This window comes from Xyrauchen texanus, chromosome 37 (assembly GCF_025860055.1).
Source record: "Xyrauchen texanus isolate HMW12.3.18 chromosome 37, RBS_HiC_50CHRs, whole genome shotgun sequence".
In the NCBI taxonomy this organism is placed as follows: Eukaryota; Metazoa; Chordata; class Actinopteri; order Cypriniformes; family Catostomidae; genus Xyrauchen; species Xyrauchen texanus.
In genome coordinates this window covers 18,964,027-18,987,984 of record NC_068312.1, presented here as the reverse complement: position 1 = coordinate 18,987,984, position 23,958 = coordinate 18,964,027, and the positions used below count along the sequence as shown (strand labels likewise).

Genomic DNA, 23,958 nt, shown 5'->3' with positions numbered 1-23,958 from the left:
GATACCTGAAGCCTGAGTTTTTGGTAAAAAAAAAAAAAAAACTGAAACAGAAACAGAAGTTTCTTATTGTATTTAAACTACATGTAAAAGCCTCAAGTTGAGTAATATTGTGTTTGGAAAAAATGCAAAAACACATGGATTGTTTGAAAGGTATTTCAAATGTATTTAGAAATTCAAACAAATTCAGGCTCACACAAATTTTTTTTAAGATGAACCAATCACGTGAACAATAACGTAACTAACCTAAATGGCCAATGAAAAAGCAGCGGTCGTTCGCGCACTCAATTAGGCAATATATACTAGGCTTCAAATTTGAATAGCCTACAAACGGTCATTTCTACCACTCTGACAGCTGCGGCATTTGTTTTTAGGCGTTGCTATGGAGATCATTTGCCGGTAACTAGCCGAGTGGGTTATTAGCAACATTTAAATATGAATTCATTAATTTGCACAGACATAATTTTATTTTACATTCAAATGAACATTGTATGAGTTGTCAGAGGCTTAAACGTTGTGATGAATAACAGTGAGTAACGTAGGGTGACCACCTGGCTATTGCTCTGTTGCAGGTCAGCAGACCTGATTTTGCGGGACACGAGGGAGAGAACTTAAGTTAATATTAATATACTAGGTGAATAACTGCAAAAGACAAATAATATAAAATCAATATTTATATTATTATGACTTTATTATTCCCATCGGCCAATTACACATTGCAGAGTAGAGATGCGCGGATCAGCTCTAACGTCACCCGAATCAGCTGTTAAAAACAAACTCACCATCACCAATGATTTTCTCCGATTAGATATCCGCACCCGATCATCACATTACAATTAAAATTCTCAGGGCCAGATGTACTAACGATTTTGCGCCCACTTCAGGCGTATTTGTTTCGCAAAGTGCGCATAAAACCATGGCGAGGTATGTACGAACGAAGCGCGCCTCTATTTTGCGCTGAAAATTCTCCGCCTATTAAAAGCATGTGTAACTTAGGAAGCGGCTCTCCTGGCATATCCTCCTGGTGAAGTGGCAGCAGTAATCCGAGCAAAACGAAGACATAGGCTAAGGAGAAGAGCTGAAAAGATTTTTGCGCAGGCCGCCTGTTGAGTACCTCTGAGTAACGCCCCCCATTTGTGCCTGAGCGCCCCCCTCTCTGCTGCCTCGTTCACACCGCCCCCCAACACTGTCCAAACGCCCCCTAGGGGGCGGTACCGCCCCCGTTGAGAAACGCTGGTTTAGCTAAACAAATAAATAATAACAACAAAAAAATACAAACAATAACAAGAATTTAAAAATGTATTTTACACTGCTAACAACTAACAATCTAAATTACTATAATACACCTTAAAGCAAACAAAATTAGCAAGTAGTAAAAAGGGCTGTATAACAGGAAAGTTTTGACTGAAATTCACTATAAAAGTGCATGGAATATATTACAAAAAGTTTAAATTTATAATTACATCCTGCAGATTCACAACAGTCTTTGTGGTCACATCTTAACTCTAGAGTGTCTCAATAGCCAATCAATACCATCCAGCAGTCATGTTAGTGTTTCTGCAGCAGTGTCTTGTACCTACAGATTGACTAAATGCATTTAAAACATTCCATATTATGTTTAATATTACTCTTCCTTTACAGACTGAGTATGCTCTAGTCTTGGTTACCATATTCATTTCTTGGACATGTTAGTATGATCAAAATGCACTGTGATCATACACTGCCTAGAAATTCTTTGATTATCTGATACATGGAAAGGGTTAAAAACAGTTCAAACGTGTCATTTATAGCATGTTAGAATACTAAATGGGCCTTTCCTTTACATGTGCTGTTCTTAACATCCAGGATTTGGGCAGTGAGCAGAGCTGAAGCTGATGGGCCACAGTCACACATGGTATCTGGAAAACACTATGAAGATATGCTTAAGACTGGACTGTATATCATTTGCTTTCTTAATTATCTTGATGCTTGAACTAAGGCTGAACTAATGATGTTTCACCAAGTGAACGATACAAGTTTGGCACTAGGGGTGTAAAATGTTGTAATGCATTGTAATGTTTTAATCTGACAATGGAAATTCAATGCATCAATTACAGAATTCAATAATCCATTAAAATGGCAGTACATTCAATTAAAAGAAATACAAGAATGTTCTTGGAAAAAATGCTGAAAAATCATTAAAATATTTACATCATTATTGTAGTTTTTGGGTATAGCAACTTTAAGGCACGCAAGTAACGCATCTCAATGCAGCTTTTCTACTTCAACATCCTTAGTCAACATGCACAGCAGTGAGTTGCATTAATGCATTTATTTGAGTTTAAATTGGCTTAAACAAAATGTTTAAGTAGTTCAGTCCCATTTACCCTTTTCCCAGCATGCACTGGGTTATGAATAATATGGTTGCATCTTTTGGCCATTTGCATGGTTTTATTTACATTGTTGTTGTTGATATTGATGTCACAGTAGGTAACTTGTTTTGCAATGTCAGGATGAGTTTCTCTAATAAACTTATCCATTTATTGCTACTGTTGTCATGTTTTATGTACCAAGTGTTGAGGTCTGTGGATGCCATTGTAAAATGCCAAATATATTTGAAGAACTCACTTAAAAGTTCATGTGATGAGTAAAAATTGGTTGATATATCAATTCAAACTCATGAACTGAAAGGAAGTTAATTACAAAATTCTGAACTTTAAACAACCCTAGTGTCCATGCACAACAATAAGGGTTAAATACATTTCTGCCATTGATTATAATGCTGTCTGCCCAAACTTTGTGCCCTTACTCTGCCATATAATCAATCTGCTGCATCTCAGATTCAGTCAGCACAGATGTGCCAGTGAGCTTGACCTGAGGCATTGAAAAATGATCAACTGACTGCCAGAGCGGCATGTCACGCAACAGGAAGTACTTCCATAGGACAAGGTCTCTTAAACATAAGTAACATCAGGCCTTCACACCTATACAGCTGTAGTGCAGTATCTACAGTAGTAGGGTAAGATGGGGAAGACGCCCCATGGTAAGAACTTTACATGCTAAGTTTATCTACAATATATATGTTACAAAAAACAAAACAAAAGAAAATCTCTCCTTTTCAACACAGTTTGGAATGCCCAATTCTCAATCCGCTACAATTCCTCTTGGTGGCATAGTGATTCGCCTCAATCAGGGGGCGGAGGACGAATCTCAGTTGCCTCCGCCAATCCGCGCATTTTATCACGTGACATGTTGAGCGCGTGACGGCGGAGACATAGCGCGAGAGAAGACACTCAGCATCCATGCACAACTCACCATGTGCCCCACCAAGAGCAACAAGCACATTATAGCGACCACGAGGTTACCCCAACGTGAATATACCCAACCTAAGCAATTGGTTGCTTAGGAAGAATGATTGGAGTCACTCAGCAGGACCTGGATTCCTATATGTTATAATTTAAAAGTAAATGAACATTGTTCTTAAGGGTGTGTCTTAGCCTTTATAATATATTATAGCATGCAGTATATAGTACAGTCGCTTTGGATAGTTAAATGAAAAAAAAGAAGAAAAAATTATCTCGTGCCTAACCGTCCAGAGAGGGGCCATGACGTCATGATTTGGCATATATATATATATATATATATAATTTTTTTATTTTTATTGATGCACTCATTGATAAACAGTTTGGAAAACTTATAATTCACAAAGGCAGACAATACCAGGGGAGCATAGGGCTAACCATGATTTGGCATATCCGGAGCACGAGAGAGGGGCCAAGACGTCATGCTTTGACATATCCGGATCATCACGTTGGTCATCATTTCTCAGTAGTCTTCTATCAAAAAATCTTTCTCTAATAGTCCTGAGACTTTGCACGACTATAGATCGATTCAGGATTACGGAGAGTGTTTTGAAAGTTTTTTTTTTTAAATCTATTTTGTCAAGTTTTATTCGCGTGCAAGCTTATTATTTTTTCTTTACTTTCTTTTACTTCAAGACAAACAAAACAGTGCCCTTTAAGACCGAGTATGATTTGATGTTTTTAAGTGGAAAAAAATAAAACAAGCTATCATTTTTACAAGCACCTACAATTTGGCCATATTATTACCAAACCAATACTATTGTACAAGTATATGTAGACATGTGCCTTATGAATATTATGCCAGCACCCTAAATGTGTTGGTGTAATATTCATATGCACTTCCTTATTACTATAGGGTAACAAAGTTCCACAATCAGTATAGAATTATCAATTTAAATAATGTTGCATTATTACTCCTTGATGCTTCGATAGAGTCTGAACTAATATCATTTTACTATCTGAACAGATGTGAAAAAATATGTTTTTGAGAAAGAAAGGGTTATGACCTTTTGATAATTATTAGAGCCTTGAGACATGATTCCAAATATAAAAAATGAGCACACACAATAATATTTCAACATTTCTTAACCCAAAATTTATTTTTGATGAAGACATAAAAAAAAAAAAAAAAAATATGAACTTCATTTTAAAAAGAATATGACCAAAAAGTGTAGCTTTTTAAAAGTATACTATCAAAATATCCAAATTCCCATCTCTGAACATTACATCTTGTCAATGAAAGGAATAAAGATAAAACTTTTAATAAGTGAGCAAAAGAGGTATCATATACAAAGATGTTATTAAAAAGAAAAAGCTCCATGCATAAAAATGGTCATGAATACTTAAATATGCAACATATATCTGCATTCTCCCCTCCTTTGTACCATTTCTTTTAACATATATAAATGTAATTAAAAATAAATAAATAAAAATTAAAATAAATAAAAAGAATTGCGTGATGTTTCTCAGCTGGCATATTTTTCTTAAACAAATAGTTATTTGTTTATATTTTACATTAGAAGTATTATTCCACATTCTTAGTGAAAACACACATCCAGAAAACAAGTCTGGACTGGAAGATAAGTGCCTTTTTGTTTACAGTATTTTTCCTTTTTAATCTTTTTTTGTTTGTTTGTTTACTTTTTTTGCTAGCTTCAGAACAATGATATTTTGTGAGCCTCCTCTCCTCAAAGCTCTCTCCAGGGTTACTGTAAAATACTAAGGATCTCCTTGGCATTCTCTGTGTTCCAGCCCTGACCCTGAAGTGGCCCCTCACATGCCAGCACATACTTATGCAGGATTTGTGTGCCAATATCCCGGAAATGAAGCCTGTCCTCTTTGCGCTCTGTGGTGTCCATGCTGCAGTCCTCATATTTCACTGCCCAGAAACACATCTCACCAATGTACATCATAGTAAGCAAGTGAGTATCAGAAAAGATACCTAACGGGGGAAAAGGGAATAAACATTTGTTTTCATTTCAATTCGTCAGTTCTGACAATAATATAATAACACACACCTGACATTTAATTTTGTAATTTGTTTTTAAAGTAAAAATTATAAGTAAAAGATGAATTGTAGAGCAAAGACATTTTTTCTAAGCATCTCATAATATATTGCCCATCAACTTAAAAGCTCACAACAGTAGATGTCTTTACAGACTTTCAAACATTTACTTCCAGGCAAGTTCTCTGCCATGCCTGCTTCAGAGTTATGAAGTAGATAATTTTTTTTATAAAATAGCAAATGTAATGCTAATAAATTCAGGCAAAAACATAAAAACAAATGCATTGTAAACCTACTAGTAATCTTGAAATTCTAATTGCTTGCTATTAGAGCTGTCAATCAATTCAACATTTTAATCGAATTAATTACATGGTGTACCGATTAATTAATAGCGATTAGTCGCATTTAATCGCATATACAAATATTTGCTGAGAAAGCCCCTCATATAACAATAATCCAATATATAATGATGAAATTATACATAGTTATCTTTAAATATTTAAAAATGTATATATAATACAAAATATTCCGATAATTAAAATGCATTACATTCTCATGGCAGAAGAGATCATCATTGATAAGACAATACAAAAAGCAGCTTTAGAATACAATGTATTGTTTACAACCATATTATTGATCATAAGTCAATCACATGCAGTTCACAGCAATCTATTACACAAGTGAATTTGTCAGTCAGTTGGAGATTTATTATGAGGGCTTGTTTAAGGACTTGTCAATTTACACCTGTGTCTGACACGCTTGTGTAGCGTCTCGGATGCGTTGTGTCATAAACATAAAATTTTTAGGTCACTCTGACAAGTTAAATATAGTTTAATACTTAGAACACATCTTAATATTCCTTAAAGTTCAGATTTGCATCAAGTGTTTGAACGCAAGAACATAACGCATGTTTGTGTTGTGCTGCTGCTGGATGGTTTTCTTCACTATATAAACTGCACGTTGCCACGCAGCTGAAATTGCAATTAATTACTGCCCTCTGGAGTAAACAGGTGGTACTACAAGCTTGCATTTCTCAGGAATCTTCCTTATTACGGTCCGGGAGCATTGCGATTAATTGCGTAAATTTTTTTAACGCGTTATTTTTAATAAAATTAATCGCACTGAATATACGCGTTAAATCGGCAGCCCTACTTGCTATACATTAATAAAACCAGAACAGGTGTGGTTTAAATTAACATCTTTCAGAATGTAACATGTAGCATACTGATGTTACGTTCCTGTGTTATCTGCCCTCTGTTCTTTGTTTCACTATCATGTTTATTCCACGTTTTCTTGTTGTCCGCTCCGTGTTTTCCGTTTCACCCCTCACTGATCCCGTTCCTTGTCACGTTTTCCCTGTTGTCCGCCCTGAGTCTCACTGTCCTTGTGAAAAACTACACTTCCCACAATTCCCAGATCTTCTCACTGCCATCACTGTGTCATTGTTTGCACCTGTTTGTCGTTTGTGATCCTCCTGTGTCCGTGTATATAAACCCTGTGTGTTTTCCACTCCTTGTCGATCGTTGTATGTGTTAGCTCCTTGTTTCCTGCCCGTGTTTAGTCACCCGTTCGAGGTTCCTGTGCCCTTTGTAGATGTTCCCGTGTCCTTTCAAAGGTTCAGTCTCTGTTTTCCCATTGTGGATGTTTTCTTATGTTCCTGTGTTTTTATGTGATTTTTAGTTGCCATAATAAATACCGCATTTGGATCCGCACCTCTGTCTGTCCTGTCCTGCTACCACACCCAGCATAACAGAACGATCGACCCACAATGGATCCAGCGGTGCAACAGGCGAACTTCAGACTCCTCTGCCTGAAACAAGAGGACCGTCCTGTGGAGGACCACATCCGCGACTTCCTCGAGCTGGCGAGTGTCGCGGACTTCCCAGACTCCTCCCTGGTGGCTTTCTTCAGGGGCAATCTGAACAGTTCGTTTAAGGAGCGGTTGCCACAGGCGACGCACGGCTGGACTCTCCTGGAATTCGTGGAGGAGACTTTGCTGGTCTGCGGCTCGTCACTCACTGTGGGCGTTGTTGAGGAAGACCCTGCCTCTCCTCCCGCAGTGGTGACCCTCCAGTCTTCCATGGCTCGTCCTTTCGCGCCTGCCCCACCTGCCAGCAGGCCAACCTCCACGCCTGCCTTAATCCACAAACCAGCGTCGCCAGTTTGGTCCGCTCCAGAGCCGGTGTGCTCAGCTTCCTCTGCTCCTGCGCCAGCGCGCTCAACCTCGTCAGCCCGAAGGAGGAGGAGGAGGGCAGAAGCTTCTGCTCGCTACTCCACGCCAGCCACGGCCAGCGAGCCAGAGCCCACGCCTGCCACGGCCAGCGAGCCAGAGCCCTCGCCTGCCCCGGTCAGCGAGCCAGAGCCCACGCCAGCTACGGTCAGCGAGCCAGAACCCACGCCTGCCACGGCCAGCGAGCCAGAGCCCACGCCTGCCACGGCCAGCGAGCCAGAGCCCTCGCCTGCCTTGGTCTGCGAGCCAGAGCCCACACCTGCCACGACCAGCGAACCAGAGCCCTCGCCTGCCCCGGTCAGCGAGCCAGAGCCCACGCCAGCTACGGTCAGCGAGCCAGAGCCCACGCCTGCCACAGCCAGCGAGCCAGAGCCCACGCCTGCCACGGCCAGCGAGCCAGAGCCCTCGCCTGCCTCGGTCTGCGAGCCAGAGCCCACGCCTACCACGGTCAGCGAGCCAGAGCCCACGCCTGCCACGGCCAGAGCCCACGCCAGCTACGGCCAGAGCCCTCGCCTGCCCCGGTCTGCGAGCCAGAGCCCACGCCAGCTACGGTCAGCGAGCCAGAGCCAGAGCCTTCCCCCGTCTGCGAGCCAGAGCCCTCGTCAGCTACGGTCACCCAGCCAGTACCTGTCGCCTCAGAGGTCAATGAGCCAGTGCCTGTAGCCTCGACCGTTCCTGAGCCAGCGCCTGTAGCCTCGACCGTTCCTGAGCCAGTGCCTGTAGCCTCGACCGTCCATGAGCCAGTGCCTGTAGCCTCGACCGTCCAAGAGCCAGCGCCAGTGGCCGTGACCGTCCAAGAGCCAGCGCCAGTAGCCGTGACCGTCCAAGAGCCAGCGCCAGTGGCCGTGACCGTCCAAGAGCCAGCGCCAGTAGCCAGGACCGCCCAAGAGCCAGCGCCAGTGGTCATGCCCGTCCTAGAGCCAGCACCTCTCGAGCCTTCCAGGGCTCCTCCTCCCGAGTCTTCCTGGGCTCCGCCTCCCAAGTCTCTCAAGTCTCCTAGGGCTCCTCCTCCCGAGCTTTCCAGAGCTCCGCCTCCCGAGCTTTCCAGAGCTCCGCCTCCCGAGCTACCCGAGCTTTCCAGAGCTCCGCCTTCCAAGTTACCCGAGCTTTCCAGAGCTCCGCCTTCCGAGCCTTCCAGGGCTCCGCCCATCAAGCCTTCCAGGGCTCCGCCCCTCAAGCCTTCCAGGGCTCCGCCCCTCAAGCCTCTCGAGCCTTCCAGGGCTCCGCCCCTCAATCCTCTCGAGCCTTCCAGGGCTTCGCCCCCAAGCCTCTCAAGCCTTCCAGGGCTCCGCCTCTCAAGCTTCCCGAACTTTCCAGAGCTCCTCCTCTCAAGCCTCTCGGGCCACCCAGGGCTCCGCCCCTCAAGTCACTCGAGCCTTCCAGGGCTCCGCCTCTCGAGCCTCCCAGGGCTCTGCCTCTCAAGCCTTCCAGGGCTCCGCCTCTCAAGCTTCCCGAACTTTCCAGAGCTCCTCCTCTCAAGCCTCTCGGGCCACCCAGGGCTCCGCCCCACAAGCCTCTCCAGCCTTCCAGGGCTCCGCCTCTCAAGCCTCTCGGGCCTTCCACGGCCCTTCTCCCCGAGCCACCTACGGCTCCGCCTCCAGAGCATCCTGCGGCTCTTCTCCCCGAGCCTTCTACGGCTCTTCTCCCAGAAACTCCCGGGCCTCCTACGGCTCCGTCTCCCGAGCCTTTCACGGCTCCGCCTCCCGAGCCTCCTATGGCTCTGCTCCCAGAGACTCCAGAGTCTTCTAGGGCCACGCCTCTGAAACCTCCTACGGCACCACCTCCCTTGGCTCCACCTCCAGAGCCTTCCAGGTCTCCGCCTCCTAGGCCTTCCTCGGCTCCACCTCCAGAGTCTTCCAGGCCTCCGCCTCTAAAGCCTCCTACGGCGCCACCTTCCTCGGCTCCACCTCCTGAGCTCCCCCGGCTCCACCTCCAGAGCCTTCCAGGCCTCCGCCTCTCAGGTCACTCGAGCCTTCCAGGCCTCTGCCTTTAAAGCCTCCTACGGCGCCACCTTCATCGGTTCTGCCTCCAGAGCCTTCCAGGCCTCCGCCTCCAGAGCCTTTTGCAGCTCCCCTAGGGGCCACTCTTCCTCCCAGGCCCCCTGAACCAGCCCTAGCCCTGTGGCCACCCCCTAGGTCACCTAAACCTGTCCCTGTCCCGGAGCCACTCCCCAGGACCCCTGTGCCGGCCCTTGTTCTGTGACCATCTCCCAGACCTCCTAGACCTGCCCCTGTCCTGAGGCTGCCTCCCAGGCCTCCTGGACCTGTCCCTGTCCGATGGCCACCTCACAGGCCCCCCCAGACCTGTTCTTGTCTTGTGGCCGCCTCCTAGACCTGTCCCTGTCCGATGGCCACCTCCCAGACCACCCAAACCTGTCCCTGTGTGCCCTCGTGGACTGCCTAATTGCCCCTTGTGCCCCCGTGGTCTGTCTCCGTGTCCCTTGTGCCTTCTTGGTCTGTCTCTGTGCTCCCTTTTCTCTGTCTGTGTCCCCCCGGGTCTACCCCCTCACTCCTTGGATCTTTTGTTTTGGTTCTTCTGTGTGGGTTTTTCTTTTGCTTTAGGACCGTCTGGAATCCGGTCCTTCTAGGGTGGGTTATGTTACGTTCCTGTGTTGTCTGCCCTCTGTTCTTTGTTTCACTATCACGTTTATTCCACGTCTTCTTGTTGTCCGCTCCGTGTTTTCCGTTTCACCCGTCACCGATCCCGTTCCTTGTCACGTTTTCCCTGTTGTCCGCCCTGAGTCTCACTGTCCTTGTGAAAAACTACACTTCCCACAATTCCCAGATCTTCTCACTGCCATCACTGTGTCATTGTTTGCACCTGTTTGTCGTTTGTGATCCTCCTGTGTCTGTGTATATAAACCCTGTGTGTTTTCCACTCCTTGTCGATCGTTGTATGTGTTAGCTCCTTGTTTCCTGCCCGTGTTTCCCGTGATTACTCACCCATTCGAGGTTCCTGTGCCCTTTGTAGATGTTCCCGTGTCCTTTCAAAGGTTCAGTCTCTGTTTTCCCATTGTGGATGTTTTCTTATGTTCCTGTGTTTTTATGTGATTTTTAGTTGCCATAATAAATACCGCATTTGGATCCGCACCTCTGTCTGTCCTGTCCTGCTTCCACACCCAGCATAACAACTGATAACCTTTGTTAAGTGTAGACTAACTAAAGAGGTGGGCATTAAGGCATAGAATGGCATGCATAAACATTTTGGTTTCCAAATTTCAAACAAACCCCCACAAAAAATATCAATAAGCTATGCATTTCAAAACCGAAAATACATTAGCGAAGATGTACCTTCCGCCAGAAAATTGGCGGTTGCAGAGTCATGAAAAACCACACCATCGTTCAGCTTCACTGAATTCCTTACTTGCAACATTCTCATAAGGTAACGCACACCTTCTTGAAGACACTGTGAAGACATGGATAATTGCAACACTTAATTCTTGGCCACTAAAACAGGCACTGTGGAGTGACAGGTTGGGGAAAAAACCTTAAGGAATGTGGCTTTGTTCTTCTTAATCCACTGCTTGCGCTGGTGTAGTGTGTGACAGTACATATATAACAATGCCCCACGTCTCCAGTATAGGCACTCCAACAGTTCCAGACCCAGCACAGACTGCACCTGATCGCAAAGAGAGAACCAAACAAGAGTTCCTCGCAAACAGAGTGAACAAGTTAGTCTTTCCAAGAACAATTTGAAAGTTAGTATTTAGACTTTTTAGGCATAAAGGGTTTTCTTATTCAATCTATGCTAATTTACCTTCATGTCATTTGGGAAACAGTCATCCTATTGAGCCATAACATGTCAAAAGTTATCTATTCATGAAGTATTTTCATCTGATTAGTCCAACACCACTCCGATTTCTTTACAGCCATAAATGTACGTTGCAAAACATAATGCATTTGCATTTATGTTGCATTCAGGAATGTAATAAATCTTTCCATACAAAGCTACAGGTCTGTCAACAGGAATATTAACTAGCGAGAATGATGCTTGCCTTATTCTGAATCAGCAATATGGCTATAAATAAAATAAATGAACATGTCAAGAAAAGATCCTCTGCAAATAAAGAAACACTGTACCTCTTGAGCAGGCACCAGGCGCCCTGCTAACACCTCTGGCTCTGTCAAGTCCTGTAGTAACTGCTGAATTTTAAAAGGCGAAGTGTCTTCTGGAAACTCCTGATCTACAAGCTTATTTTCCTCATAGAATGTAATGTCCAAGACAACCTGTAAAAATGTGGGGAGAAAATGTGCCATATAATCCTCTATACAGAGATCTGGTGAAAATGACTACTGATGAGGTTTACCTGGCAAAACAGTTACCTTGTTACTTTATGGTAGCAAAGTTGTTAGTCTAAAAATGTCCAAATATGAAAATTAACCTGTAAAAAAATAATTCCATCTTTCTCAACTCTATGCTAATATAACAACTGACTGTTTAGTGACCACATAAAGCTTCACAATCTCTGAGAAGTCGTATATAGTATATAAACCCTGTGAATGTATGGCTAAATTGTCAAAATATAGCTCATGCTTAAAGGGAGGCGAGATCTGTTTTATGTGATAAGGACCTGTGTAAAGTCCTGCAGTAGTTTAGGGAGGCTGTTGCATTCTCCTCCATGTCTGTAAAAGTTTTTCAACTTGTCTAGTATAGAAGATGCATTCTGTAAGTAGTCATCATCTGGAAAGAAAAAAAACAATATTTAAATATCTAACACAAGAGGCCACACAGCATTAAAGTTGTAGATTTGCTGTTGTAGAAAACCATTAAGGTTACAGTTGAAGTCAGAAGTTTACGTAAACCTTAGCCAAATATATTTATGCTAAGTTTTCACAAAATGTATATCGGATTGAGGTCAGGGCTTTGTGTTGGCCACTCCAATACATTGACTTTATAGCCCTTAAGCCATTTTGTCACAACTTTGGAGGTATGCTTGGGGTCATTGTCCATTTGGAAGACTCATTGTGACCAAGCTTTAACTTCCTGGCTGATGTCTTGAGATGTTGCTTCAATACATCCACATAATTTTCCTTCCTCATGATGCCATCTATTTTGTGAAGTGCACCAGTCCCTCCTGCAGCAAAGCACCCCCACAACATGATGCTGCCACCCCCATGCTTCACGGTTGGGATGGTGTTCTTCGTTTTGCACGCCTCACCCTTTTTCCTCCAAACATAATAATGGTCATTATGGCCAAACAGTTCAATTTTATTTTAAAAGGACATTTCTCCAAAAAGATCTTTGTCCCCATGTGCACTTGCAAACTGTAATCTGGCTTTTTTATGGTGGTTTTGGAGCAGTGTCTTCTTCCTTGCTGAGCAGCCTTTCAGGTTATGTTATTATAGGTCTCATTTTACTATGGATATAGACACTTGTCTACCTATTTCCTCCAGCATCATCACAAGGTCCTTTGTGGTTGTACTGGAATTGATTTGCACTTTTCACACCAAACTATGTTCATCTCTAGGAGACAGAATGCCTCTCCTTCCTGAGCAGTATGATGGCTGTGTTCCCATGGTGTTTATACTTGCGTACTATTGTTTGTCCAGATGAATGTGGTACCTTTAGGCATTTGGAAATTGCTCCCAAGGATGAACCAGACTTGTGGAGGTCTATAAATTTTTCTGAAGTCTTGGCTGACTACTTTTGATTTTCCCATGATGTCAAGCAAAGATGATGTCATGCACAAAGTAGATGTCCTAAATTACTTGCCAAAACTATAGTTTGCAAATTTTAAATCTGTGGAGTGGTTAAATTAGTTTTAATGACTTCTTCAACCCAAGTGTATGTAAACTTCTGACTTCAACTGTGTATTTTCCATTACATGCACAAATTATTTTTGCTTGCAAAATTTTGCCCTAAATCAGTTTGTGGCATCAGGCACCGAAACAGACTAAATCACCCTTTTAATACACATGTAATAAATGTGTAATCACATTTAATGACAAAGGACGTATATTTCAGTGCCACTATGACTGAAAAGACCTCTCAAATTCTACTCAAGCAATTCAACTTCAACCTGCTGAGCATTACTTCCCCCATGTGCTTGAAACCCGTTTTTTTCGTTCATTATTAGATTAAAACCATTAAAACACAAGAATGCATTACTATGTTTAAACTACTTTGACTGGCAGAACCTAAAACACCTAAGTGCACTTAAGAATTACATTTAGTTTGACTGTTTTAATCAAACTAGGTTTTACGTACTAAAAAGAGATTATGACAGCAGCCCACTTAACCACAACACAAGGTTAGTTGAAAAGCAAGTAGTAACTACATCTCTAATTTCACATCACAGGCAGATACTAGCTATAACTACACCGGTGGCCAAAAGTTTGGAATAATGTACAGATTTTGCTCTTATGGAAAGAAATTGGTACTTTAATTCACCAAAGTGGCATTTAACTGATCACAATGTATAGTCAGGACATCAATAACGTGAAAGATTACTATTAAAATTAAAAAAAATAAAATAATAATAATGAATTCAGAACTTCTTAAACAACTTCACATAGTTCTCATCAAAAAAATCCTCCATGTGCAGCAATGACAGCTTTTCAGATCCTTGGCATTCTAGCTGTCAATTTGTCCAGATCCTCAGGTGACATTTCACCCCATGATTCCTGTAGCACTTGTCACAGATGTCTTGTTGGACACACCTCACAGTCTAGCTGATCCCACAAAAGTTCAATGGGTTTAAGATCCATAACACTCTTTTCCAATTAACTGTTGTCCAATGTCTGTGTTTCTTTGAGAACCCTAACCATATATTTTTTCTGTTTCAAAAGTGTTTTGACCCATGAGTCTTCTCTTTATGTTTGTACATGAAAGTGGCCTTGAGCAGGTACAATTCAATGAAGCTGTCAGCTGAGGACATGTAAGTTGTCTATTTCACAAACTAGAGACTCTGATGTACTTATCCTCTTGTTTAGTTGTACATCTGGTCTTCCACATCTCTTTCTGTCCTTGTTAGAGCCAGTTTCCTTTGTCTTTGAAGATTGTAGCGTAAGTGAGATTGTAGCGGGAGTGGTGGTGGCATGGTGGGCTAAAGCACTAAACTGTTAAGCAGAAGGTTGTCGTTTCGATCCCCACAGCCACAACCATTGTGTCCTTGAGTAAGACACTTAACTCCAGGTTGCTCTGGGGGGATTGTCCCTGTAATAAGGGCTCTGTATGTCGCTTTGAATAAAAGCATTTGCCAAATGCATAAATGTAAATGTACACTCTTTTATGAAATCTCAAGCACTGTATAGCCTTCATTCCTCAAAACAATTATTAACTGACGAGTTTCTAGAGAAAGCTGTTTCTTTTTTGCCATAATATTGACCTTAACAACAAACACAAAGACAATGTTAAGCTTCATTTAATGAACCAAATAGCTTTCAACTGTGTTTGATATAATGTCAAGTGATTTTCTTGTACCAAATTAGCCATTTAGAATGATTACTCAAGAATAAGGTGTTGGAGTAATGGCTGCTGGAAATTGTGTCTGTCTAGATTTGATCAAAAATGACTTTTTTTTCAAATAGTGATGGTGCTGCTTTTTATATAGTAATGTCCGGACTATACTTTGTCACCAGTTCAATGCCACTATGGTGAATGAAAGTATCAATTTCAATCCGAAACAGCAAAATCAGTACATTACCCCAAACTTCTGGCCCCAGTGTACATATGCAATATTAAATATTTCATGTGCATTTATGTGCATGCAACTTCACACACTGAGTGCAAATAACTAGCTAGCCAACCAACAAACTAGAAAATATAGTTCGAAATAATTTACTTCAACCTTTACAGAAGCCCACGGTTTAGAGTGTGTAACGAAGCGACATTATAAATTAGTTGATCAACACTCGGTAGTATTAACAGGGTGATAGAGCAGCAGGAAAATGTTTGTTGTGGTTCGCAGGAATGCTAACGCAGAGCGGCTAAGCTAACTATGACAACACCGGGCCTGTTTGGCAAATAAACACGCCCTGCGTTTACCAAAAAGAGTCTGTATTTGCGCCATTGACTGCAAGATTACCAGTTACCTGGTTTCTCTGTCCGAAGAGTGGCACACTTGTTATCTAACTCAAAAATCCTCCTCTCCAGCTCGACGCTTCGTCTGTAGTCGTCGGCCATGTCTGCGAACGACAGTCACGTGACGAGCGCGCGATAATTCACGTGCGGGGATTGCTGAGCATATTTTCGTTTTGATTTCCTTTGTTTTTAACGGCATTTAACTTATTAACCGCGCAGCTTGAATTTTTATAAAGATAAAGTTAGTAATTTGTCCACCCAAGCTTGAAATCATCTCATCCTCTGCGTTTATGATATCGGTGTTTTGAAGTGAACGTTGGAAGTGAGGGGGTTAAATGCAAATAAGCTAACCGAGCCCCCGTCACTCCTCTGTTTCCTCTCATCGCCGCCTATCTGTGAGATCAGCGAAGTTATACTGTCGCCATCATTCACCCAACTCAATTTGGACCTGAAGTTTACAGATATGGCGACTCTTAAAGTGCTATCGAACGCTGATAGTGTGATCTTCAGGAACTTGTCAGCCACGATCAAGTCGAACTTCACGCGACACTCGCTTGGCAAGGTCAGTGTTTACAAACAAAAGACCGTGCATCCCGAATATTGCATGATGGTGAACGTGTCTTTTGTCTCTTTTGGCAACCACTTCTAGTTGCACAAAAGAGGTGGGATTGAGTCGGATGGGAGTGCTATAAATAGTTCATAATTAAATAGGTCGCGTGCATGCGTTTAAATTGTTGATGTCTTGCAGGTGCATTGACGCTTAGATTTGTACCATTGCACAGTTTGGAGACCATTGTGAGTAAGTTCTTGTGCTATACGACGTTAGCCACCAGGACACAGACGACACACACATGACCCTGATTTCAGAGTTAAAGACTGATAATTTAGATACAGAAACATTGGTAAATCTTTTCCATTCCATTTTGTCTGTATTATTTAGGCTAGAGTTCGTTAGTTTTGTATGGGTAAGCCTATCTGATTCAGGGCCCCAATATGTCAGTTGCAGGTCACAACTTATCAAAGTAATTCATGTTGTCATATAAACGAAGTAAAAAAAAAAAAGAAAAAGAGACGTCCCTTTTTCAGAACACTGTATTTTAAAGATAATTTTGTAAAAATCCAAATAACTTGACAGATCTTTATTGTAAAGGTTTAAACAATGTTTTCCATGCTTGTTCAATGAACCATTAACAATTAATGAACATGCACCTGTGGAACGGTCATTAAGACTCTAACAGCTTACAGATGGTAGGCAATTAAGTTCACAGTTATAAAAACTTAGGACACTAAACAAGCCTTTCTACTGACTCTGAAAAACACCAAAAGAAAGATGTCCAGGGTCTCCAATTAACTGCATGAACGTGCCTTAGGCATGCTGCATGAGGACTGCGGATGTGGCCGGGGCAATAGATGTCTGTACTGTGACATCAGTGCTACAGGGAGACAAGATGCACAGCTGATTGTCCTCACAGTAAACAGACCACAAGTACCAATACCTACACAGGTTTGGTACATCCAAATATCACACCTGCAGGACTGGTACAGGATGGCAACAACAACTGCCCGAGTTACACCAGGAACGCACAATCCCTCCATCAGTGCTCAGACTGTCTGCAATAGGCTGAGAGAGGCTGGACTGAGGGCTTGTAAGCCTGTTGTCCATATACAGACAGAGCAGAAACCTTTGAATGACTGTTTCAAGGAATTTTCCATGTGTTAAATAAAATGTACACAATAGTTTCCTCATTGAGAGAGATTATATGGTCTTGGGCTGTAGCACAGTTTTTTTTTTTTTTGTCTATTATTTATTATAACTGTTAATGTTACAGAAACATAATTATATTTACATATATTGTAATATTATTTCAGAAACAAATGAATGCTTTATTGAAGTGATTCTTTTTCCTCTTTTCTTTTGACAGATAATTAATGATATCAACCAAGTACGATTCGTATTTAGCATGTCGGTGTGTTTTAAAAGTAGTCAAACCAGCATTGTTCACCAAGGCATTTTTTATGTTCATACTAAGGAAGGTTTAAAGAAATAGTTCACCCAAATATGAATATTCTCTCATCTTTTTTTCCTCACACCCACACCATACCAGATGTGTATGACTTTCTTCTGCAGAACACAAATGAAGATTTTTGGAAGAATATCTCAGCTCTTTTGGTCTATACAATGCAAGTGCGTGGTGACCAAAAATGTGAAGCTCCAAAAACCACGTAAAGGCAGCTTAAATGTAATACAAATGACTCCAGCGGTTTAATCAATGTTTTCTGAAGCAATCTAATCTGTTTTGGGTGAGAATACACAAAAATGCTACTCCTTTTTCACTATAAATCTTGACATCAGCAGTCTTCTTGGCCATAATGATTAAGTTTGAATACAATTCCTATTGTGCCATATATCTAGCACTCTGCGTATGCGTCAAGCACTAGAAGTGTAATCGATCTTGATTACACTTCCTAGAGACTGTAGAAAGGAGTTAAATTTTGGTCTGTTCTCTGGATTCATATGGATTTCCTTTGTTGCCTATATATTGTTTGGAGCTTCAAAGTGTTGGTCACCATTATTTTGTATTGTATGGACCTACAGAGCTGAGATGTTCTTCTAAAAATCTTAATTTGTGCTCCAGCAGAAAGGAAAGTTGTGCACATCTGGGTTGGCATGATGAAAGAATTTGTATTTTTGAGTAAACTATTCCTTTAAGACATTTTATGCTCCTCTTGAGAGGAGTCGGCATCTACATGACATGCCTTGTCCATGCACAGGATTACCTAGTAAATTAACATCTGGAGAGGAGCAGCAAGGCAAATGGAGAAAGTACATTTTTGTCTCACTAGGCTCTACTCCTCAAACCATATTTTTGATGACTGATTACTGCAGAATTTACTAGATTTTACTCACTAGAAATACACTACATTTTCTTCAATGGAATATTAGGTCGTAAATTGGCTACAGTCTTCGAGGATTTCCAATTCTAGTTCTGGCTCATTGACTGAGTTCAAGTGAGGAAATCTCTTTAGTCAACACTTAAAGGCTCTTGCTAGAGTGTTTGTTTTTGTATGTTTATTCATTCATTCTGCTGAATATGTGCTTGGCAGACTTGTGGCTGCTACTTTTCTACTTCAAGTCAACGGTCCGCACAGTTCTATTCCGACCCTTTAGACGCTGTCAAAGATATTCCTAATGGAGCTACTGTGCTTGTTGGAGGTAAAAGTTATGATTTATGCCTTTTTCAGCAATTGTCTGCTAATTATTATTTCTATATTATTTCCCATTATTTATTTAATTATATATTTAACTTATTTTATTTATTATATACGTATTATATCCAAGTCAGCACACCAAAGCATTTACTGGCATCCCCATTATGAATGCCTGAGGTTATGTCAGCAAACATTGTGTAATTTCTTTGCTATTTTTCATTCACAGGTTTTGGTTTATGTGGCATTCCAGAGAACCTGATCAACAGTTTGTTGAAAACCGGGGTGAAGAGTCTGACTGCAGTCAGCAATAATGCAGGGTACGTATTTGCTAACATCATAAATCTAGTTAAACTCAGGCAGATCTTACTATGAATTCGGCAACAGTTGTTTGAAAGTTGTGCAGCTGATGTTGGTCTGTGCTTGCTGAAATTTGAAATTTGAATTTGAACAAACTGGAAGTGTTGTTACATTTACATTTATGCATTTGGCAGACACTTTTATCCAAAGCGACTTACAGAGCCCTTATTACAGAGACAATCCCCCCGGAGTTGTTAAACATATTGGCATGTGTGAGCTGTGTTTTCCGGGTGGATTGTCCACACAGTGGCACCAAAAGCAAGTTGTATTTTTTATTAAATGTAAAACAGTCAGGAATGCATATTTTATTAAACATATGTCCTAACTTTAACCCAAACCCCAACCTAGGTTTAGCCTAATCATCAGTGGAGTAAAATGTCATCTTAGAGGGACAATACAACCACTGAATCTTGCTCATAATTGATTGTATATGCTATAACTTCCTGGCTTCCAAACCGTGTCTCTGAGGCTGCTTGTGCAACATGCTACGCGTAGTGTCACAACAAAAGGTAAACGTGTTTGAATTGATGCAGAAATGTGTGATTGGAGATAGCGCTTGTCAGTAACTTAGCAGAATGGGGTCGATGTCAGGGAACTGGAATATGGCGAGTTCCTGTGTGATCATGTTGCAAAATGGTTTTTATCAATGGTTTGATAAAATATGACAACCTTTGGCCCCGTTTACACTTGGTAAAGGATAGTTCATCCAAACATTCTCTCATCATTTACTCACCCTCATGCCATCCCAGATGTGTATTTCTTTCTTCTGCTGATTACAAATGAAGATATTTAGAAGAATATCTCGGCTTTTTAGGTCCTCACAATGCAAGTGAATGGTGATCAGACCTTTGTAACTAAAAAAAATACATAAAATGAAACATAGAAAAGTACAACCCTATTTTCAAAAAAGCTGGGACAGTATGAAAATGGTATTAAAAGGAGTGATTTGTAAATTATATTCACCCTTTGCTATATTGAAAGCACTACAACTAAACATGTTGTGATGTTTTTCCTTGTGAATTTCTTTGTTGTTTTGTTTGTTTTTTAATGTAGAGTAATTTCAAATCAGAGGATTGCAACACACTCCAAAAAAGTTCGGACAGTTGAGTTTTTACCCCTGTAAACATCACAATTTCTTCTAAAAACGGTTATTAAGCATTAGGGCTGAAACGATTAGTCGACATTATCGACAAAGTTGACAAAAAAAAATTGTCGCCAAAATTTCCATTGTCGAATAGTCGTCTGATTTGATTTAACACAACATGAGATCTTTTGAAAGCTAATGATAACGTGGGAGGGCAGCACTGCAGCTTGCACTTGATTGAGAAGAGGAAGAAGGAACAGCTCACAGTCCAGACGCACTCCAAACCTTCCTAACAGATTAAGATGATGCAGATCGCGGAGTATTATAATAAAAAATGCTAAAATAAGTAAATACTGAAGCAATGTTGACGTAAAATAAAGCATAGCCATACCCGGTGTTCCGCTAGAGCAAAACTTGCCTGTCAGAGCATCTAGAAAAGGAAACACAGCGCCGTTATGTAATGTATTTAATGCATCCTTTATTAAAGTTCAAATAATAATGAAGCGGGCTTAATGAATAAGCACAAACTCTGAGACGCTTATACGAGTCAAACTTCTCTCGGCTGATACACTTGTCTCGTGCGGAGACGCTCATCACTGGTGCACGCTTGCTGCAGCTAGATTTTGTTTATAGTTATTGCTCGCAAATTATAATATGAGTGTCACGGTGTGTATCTTATGGTGAAGAAAATCGGCGATACGCAGCTCTATAAAGATGAAATAGTTTGTTTTTGTGAGTTAAAGTTGGATCGAAATCAAGTGAACAAAAAGGTGAGAGGGTGTAGACTTAGCCCATTATACAATGCATTTTTTTTTCCTATATAAATATCTAAAGCTCATTATGTACATTTACTTTAGCAGCTATACTTCAGAAGAAATTTTTTTTATCTGAGAATTTTGAATATAAAATTTTATTAATTTTAATATATCAATATTTTTATATATCGAAAAATCTTTTAAAACAAGATACATTTACTTGAGAAGAAACATGTGAGTTATGTAGAGCATTTATGTTGAATATGAGGATATTTTTTCTTTACTGCACTGGCAGAAGTATGAACAAGTGAAAAGATACGCTTATCAAAATACATTTATATTTAAGATACATTCTCTTAAAGCAAGTCTAAATATATATGTTGCTTCTCAAGTAAATGTATCTTGTATTAATGATTTTTAGATAGTGTTTAATGGAAAACAAGACAAAAACACTTGATAACAATAAGATTTTTTGCAGTGAACCTTTTAAATTAATTAAACAATAAAAATCCAAGTAGTTTTCCCCTTTAATTCAGTGAATGTCATTTAGAGGCATTTTTAAAAAGATGATTTTGTGCTCTTTATTGTTAGTAAACATGTTTAATACAACCTTTTAAGTCGGGTACAAGCTGAATAGTCGGTTAATATCTAATGATTAATCGTTGCAATAATCGTTCTAATAATTGTTAGATTAATCGATTATAAAAATAATCGTTATTTGCAGCCCTATTAAGCATTTAGGAAATGAAGACACAAATTTGTTAAGCTGAAAAAGTGGAATTTTCCTCCATACATCCATTATGCTTTTCTTCAGTTGCACAATTGTACGGGGTCTTCGTTGCCATATTGTGCACTTCATAATGCACCGCACATTCTCAATTGGAGATGGACATGACTGAAGGCAGGCCAATCTAGCACCTGCACTCTCTGTTTATTTGGCCAGTATTTGGCTTGAAGTTTTCTGCTGAAAATTCTGGGACGTCCCTAGAAAAGATGGTGTTGGATGACAGTATTTGCTGCTTCAAAATGTGTACATTTCTTTCTGCATTAATGGTGCCCTCACAGATATATGAGTTACCTGTGCCATGGGCACTGACACACCCCTGGCCCATACAGACACTGACTTTTTGATGCTGATAACAGCTTGTATGGTCCTTTTCCTCTTTGGCCTGGAGAACACAATGGCTGTGTTTTTCAAGAACTATTTGAAAAGACTCATCGGACTAAAAAACACAGTTCCACTGTTCTACTTTCCATCTAAGATGAGACTGAGCCCAGAGAAGTCGGGAAAAGTCAGAAAAGTTCATGATATCCATTACAGATGAATGCCGTTTTTTAAGATTGTGATGTCTGAGGGATTAGAGATCTTGCCCTTTATGCAAGGACATTTGTCCAGATTCCTTGAATCTTTTAACTATATTGTGCACTGTAGAGGGTGAAATACCCAAAATCTTTCCAATTTGTCTTTGGGGAACATTGTTCTCAAAGAGCTGAATTATTTGCTGAAGTATCTGTCTCAAATTATCTTTGCTCTTGAAATACTAGGATGTTTTGGAGGCTTCTTATATACTATGACACCATTGCCTCACCTGTTTAGCATCTCCTGTTTCACATTGCCTTGTTATTTCAACTTGTCAAATTGTTATTAGTCTTAAATTGCCGTCTAATTTTTTTTGGAGTGTGTTGCAATCATCTGATTTGAAATTACTGTACATAAAAAAACAATGAAATTCACAGGGTAAAACATCATATATTGTTTATTGTAGTGCTTTCAAAATAGCAAAGGTTGAATATAATTTACAAATCACTCCTTTTTGTTTTATTAGCATTTTTCTTACTGTCCCAACTTTTTGGCAATTGTGGTTGAAATCCATAAGACTCCAGTGGTTAAATCATTGTCTTCAGAAATTATATAATGGGTTTGGGTGAGAAATTGAAGTTCTTTTTTAACTCTAAATATCCACTTTCACTTTTACATCTGAAAGTAAATGTAAAATTGGAGAATTAGAGTAAAAAAGGACTTAAATCATATCTGTTTCTCACGCAAACCTATTACATCACTTCTGCAGACATTGCTTTAAACACTGGAGTCTAATGGATTACTTTTTCTTTCCTTTCCTTTATGTGATTTTTGGAGCTACAAAGGTCTGATCACTATTCACTTGCTTTGTAAGGACCTACAGAGCTGAGATATTCTTCAAAAAATCTTCTTTTGTGCTCTGCAGAAAAAAGAAAGTCACACATCTGTGATGTCACAAGGGTGAGTAAACGATGAGATAATTTTCATTTTTGTATGAACTATCCCTTCTTGATAGTTCTGATCTGATCTTGAAAATTCACTCTCTCGCAGACATGCTGGGTCTCTCTCATGGGTTTGGTGTTGTTTCAGTCACAGACCTATTATGATATTGTGATACATTGCAATGGATTGAATCACATGTGTTGAAGTGTGTATTGCATGGTCAGGTGGTCGCCGATACCCAGTCCTACACTCCACTCACTGGTCACAATGGGAAAAAAAAACACCCTACGCAATGTCATAGTCAAAGACAACAAACTTGAGACAATGCCAGCACAGACAGGCCTTTTCATAGACCAGCCTCCAATTACAGTTTTAGCCTGTATGAGCCAAAGCAGCTGAAACACACTAGCAATAATCCAAATGCCCATGTCCAACAATATTTAAAGTAGTAAACAGACTAACTAGTCATTTCAAAAGTTTTATGCTGTCCAAGAAGAAATCCTGATCATCCATCTCACTGTGTGCACTCTTCTGTATTTACCATTGGGCCTACTTGTCAGATTAGATTTGCTTATCCTGTCTGAGAAAAGGTGGTGATATTTCATACTGATAATCTATTTCTATTTGTGGTCAGTTGTACACATACAGGGCTCAACGCTAATACTTTTTTCTACTGGCCCGTTTGGGCCATTGCTTCAGATTTTTACTGACCCTG

General features: G+C 40.7%; 2 protein-coding genes across 3 annotated transcripts in view; one reads left to right on the top strand and one right to left on the bottom strand.

Annotated features, from left to right (window-relative positions):
* Window positions 1-4,449: 4,449 nt before the first annotated feature.
* On the bottom strand, window positions 4,450-15,882 carry LOC127630770 (RAB7A-interacting MON1-CCZ1 complex subunit 1-like). The gene is made up of 6 exons (XM_052108536.1): window positions 15,607-15,882; window positions 12,144-12,253; window positions 11,653-11,799; window positions 11,060-11,191; window positions 10,864-10,978; window positions 4,450-5,280 (listed from the first exon to the last, which is right to left on the bottom strand). The coding sequence occupies exons 1-6, from the start codon at window positions 15,695-15,697 to the stop codon at window positions 5,045-5,047; spliced, it is 831 nt and encodes a 276-aa protein (XP_051964496.1). The 5' UTR covers window positions 15,698-15,882; the 3' UTR covers window positions 4,450-5,044.
* Window positions 15,883-15,944: 62 nt separating this feature from the next.
* LOC127630769 (succinyl-CoA:3-ketoacid coenzyme A transferase 1, mitochondrial-like) overlaps window positions 15,945-23,958 on the top strand; it is a 63,313-nt gene continuing 55,299 nt past the window's right edge. Inside the window, exons 1-3 of one of the 2 annotated variants that reach the window (XM_052108535.1) lie at window positions 15,945-16,157; window positions 18,701-18,809; window positions 19,032-19,122. In XM_052108535.1, coding sequence (XP_051964495.1) covers window positions 16,059-16,157; window positions 18,701-18,809; window positions 19,032-19,122 — 299 coding nt within the window. In that variant the 5' untranslated portion in view covers window positions 15,945-16,058. The remainder of the gene's footprint in view (window positions 16,158-18,700; window positions 18,810-19,031; window positions 19,123-23,958) is intronic. The other variant, XM_052108534.1, reaches the window with a different exon arrangement.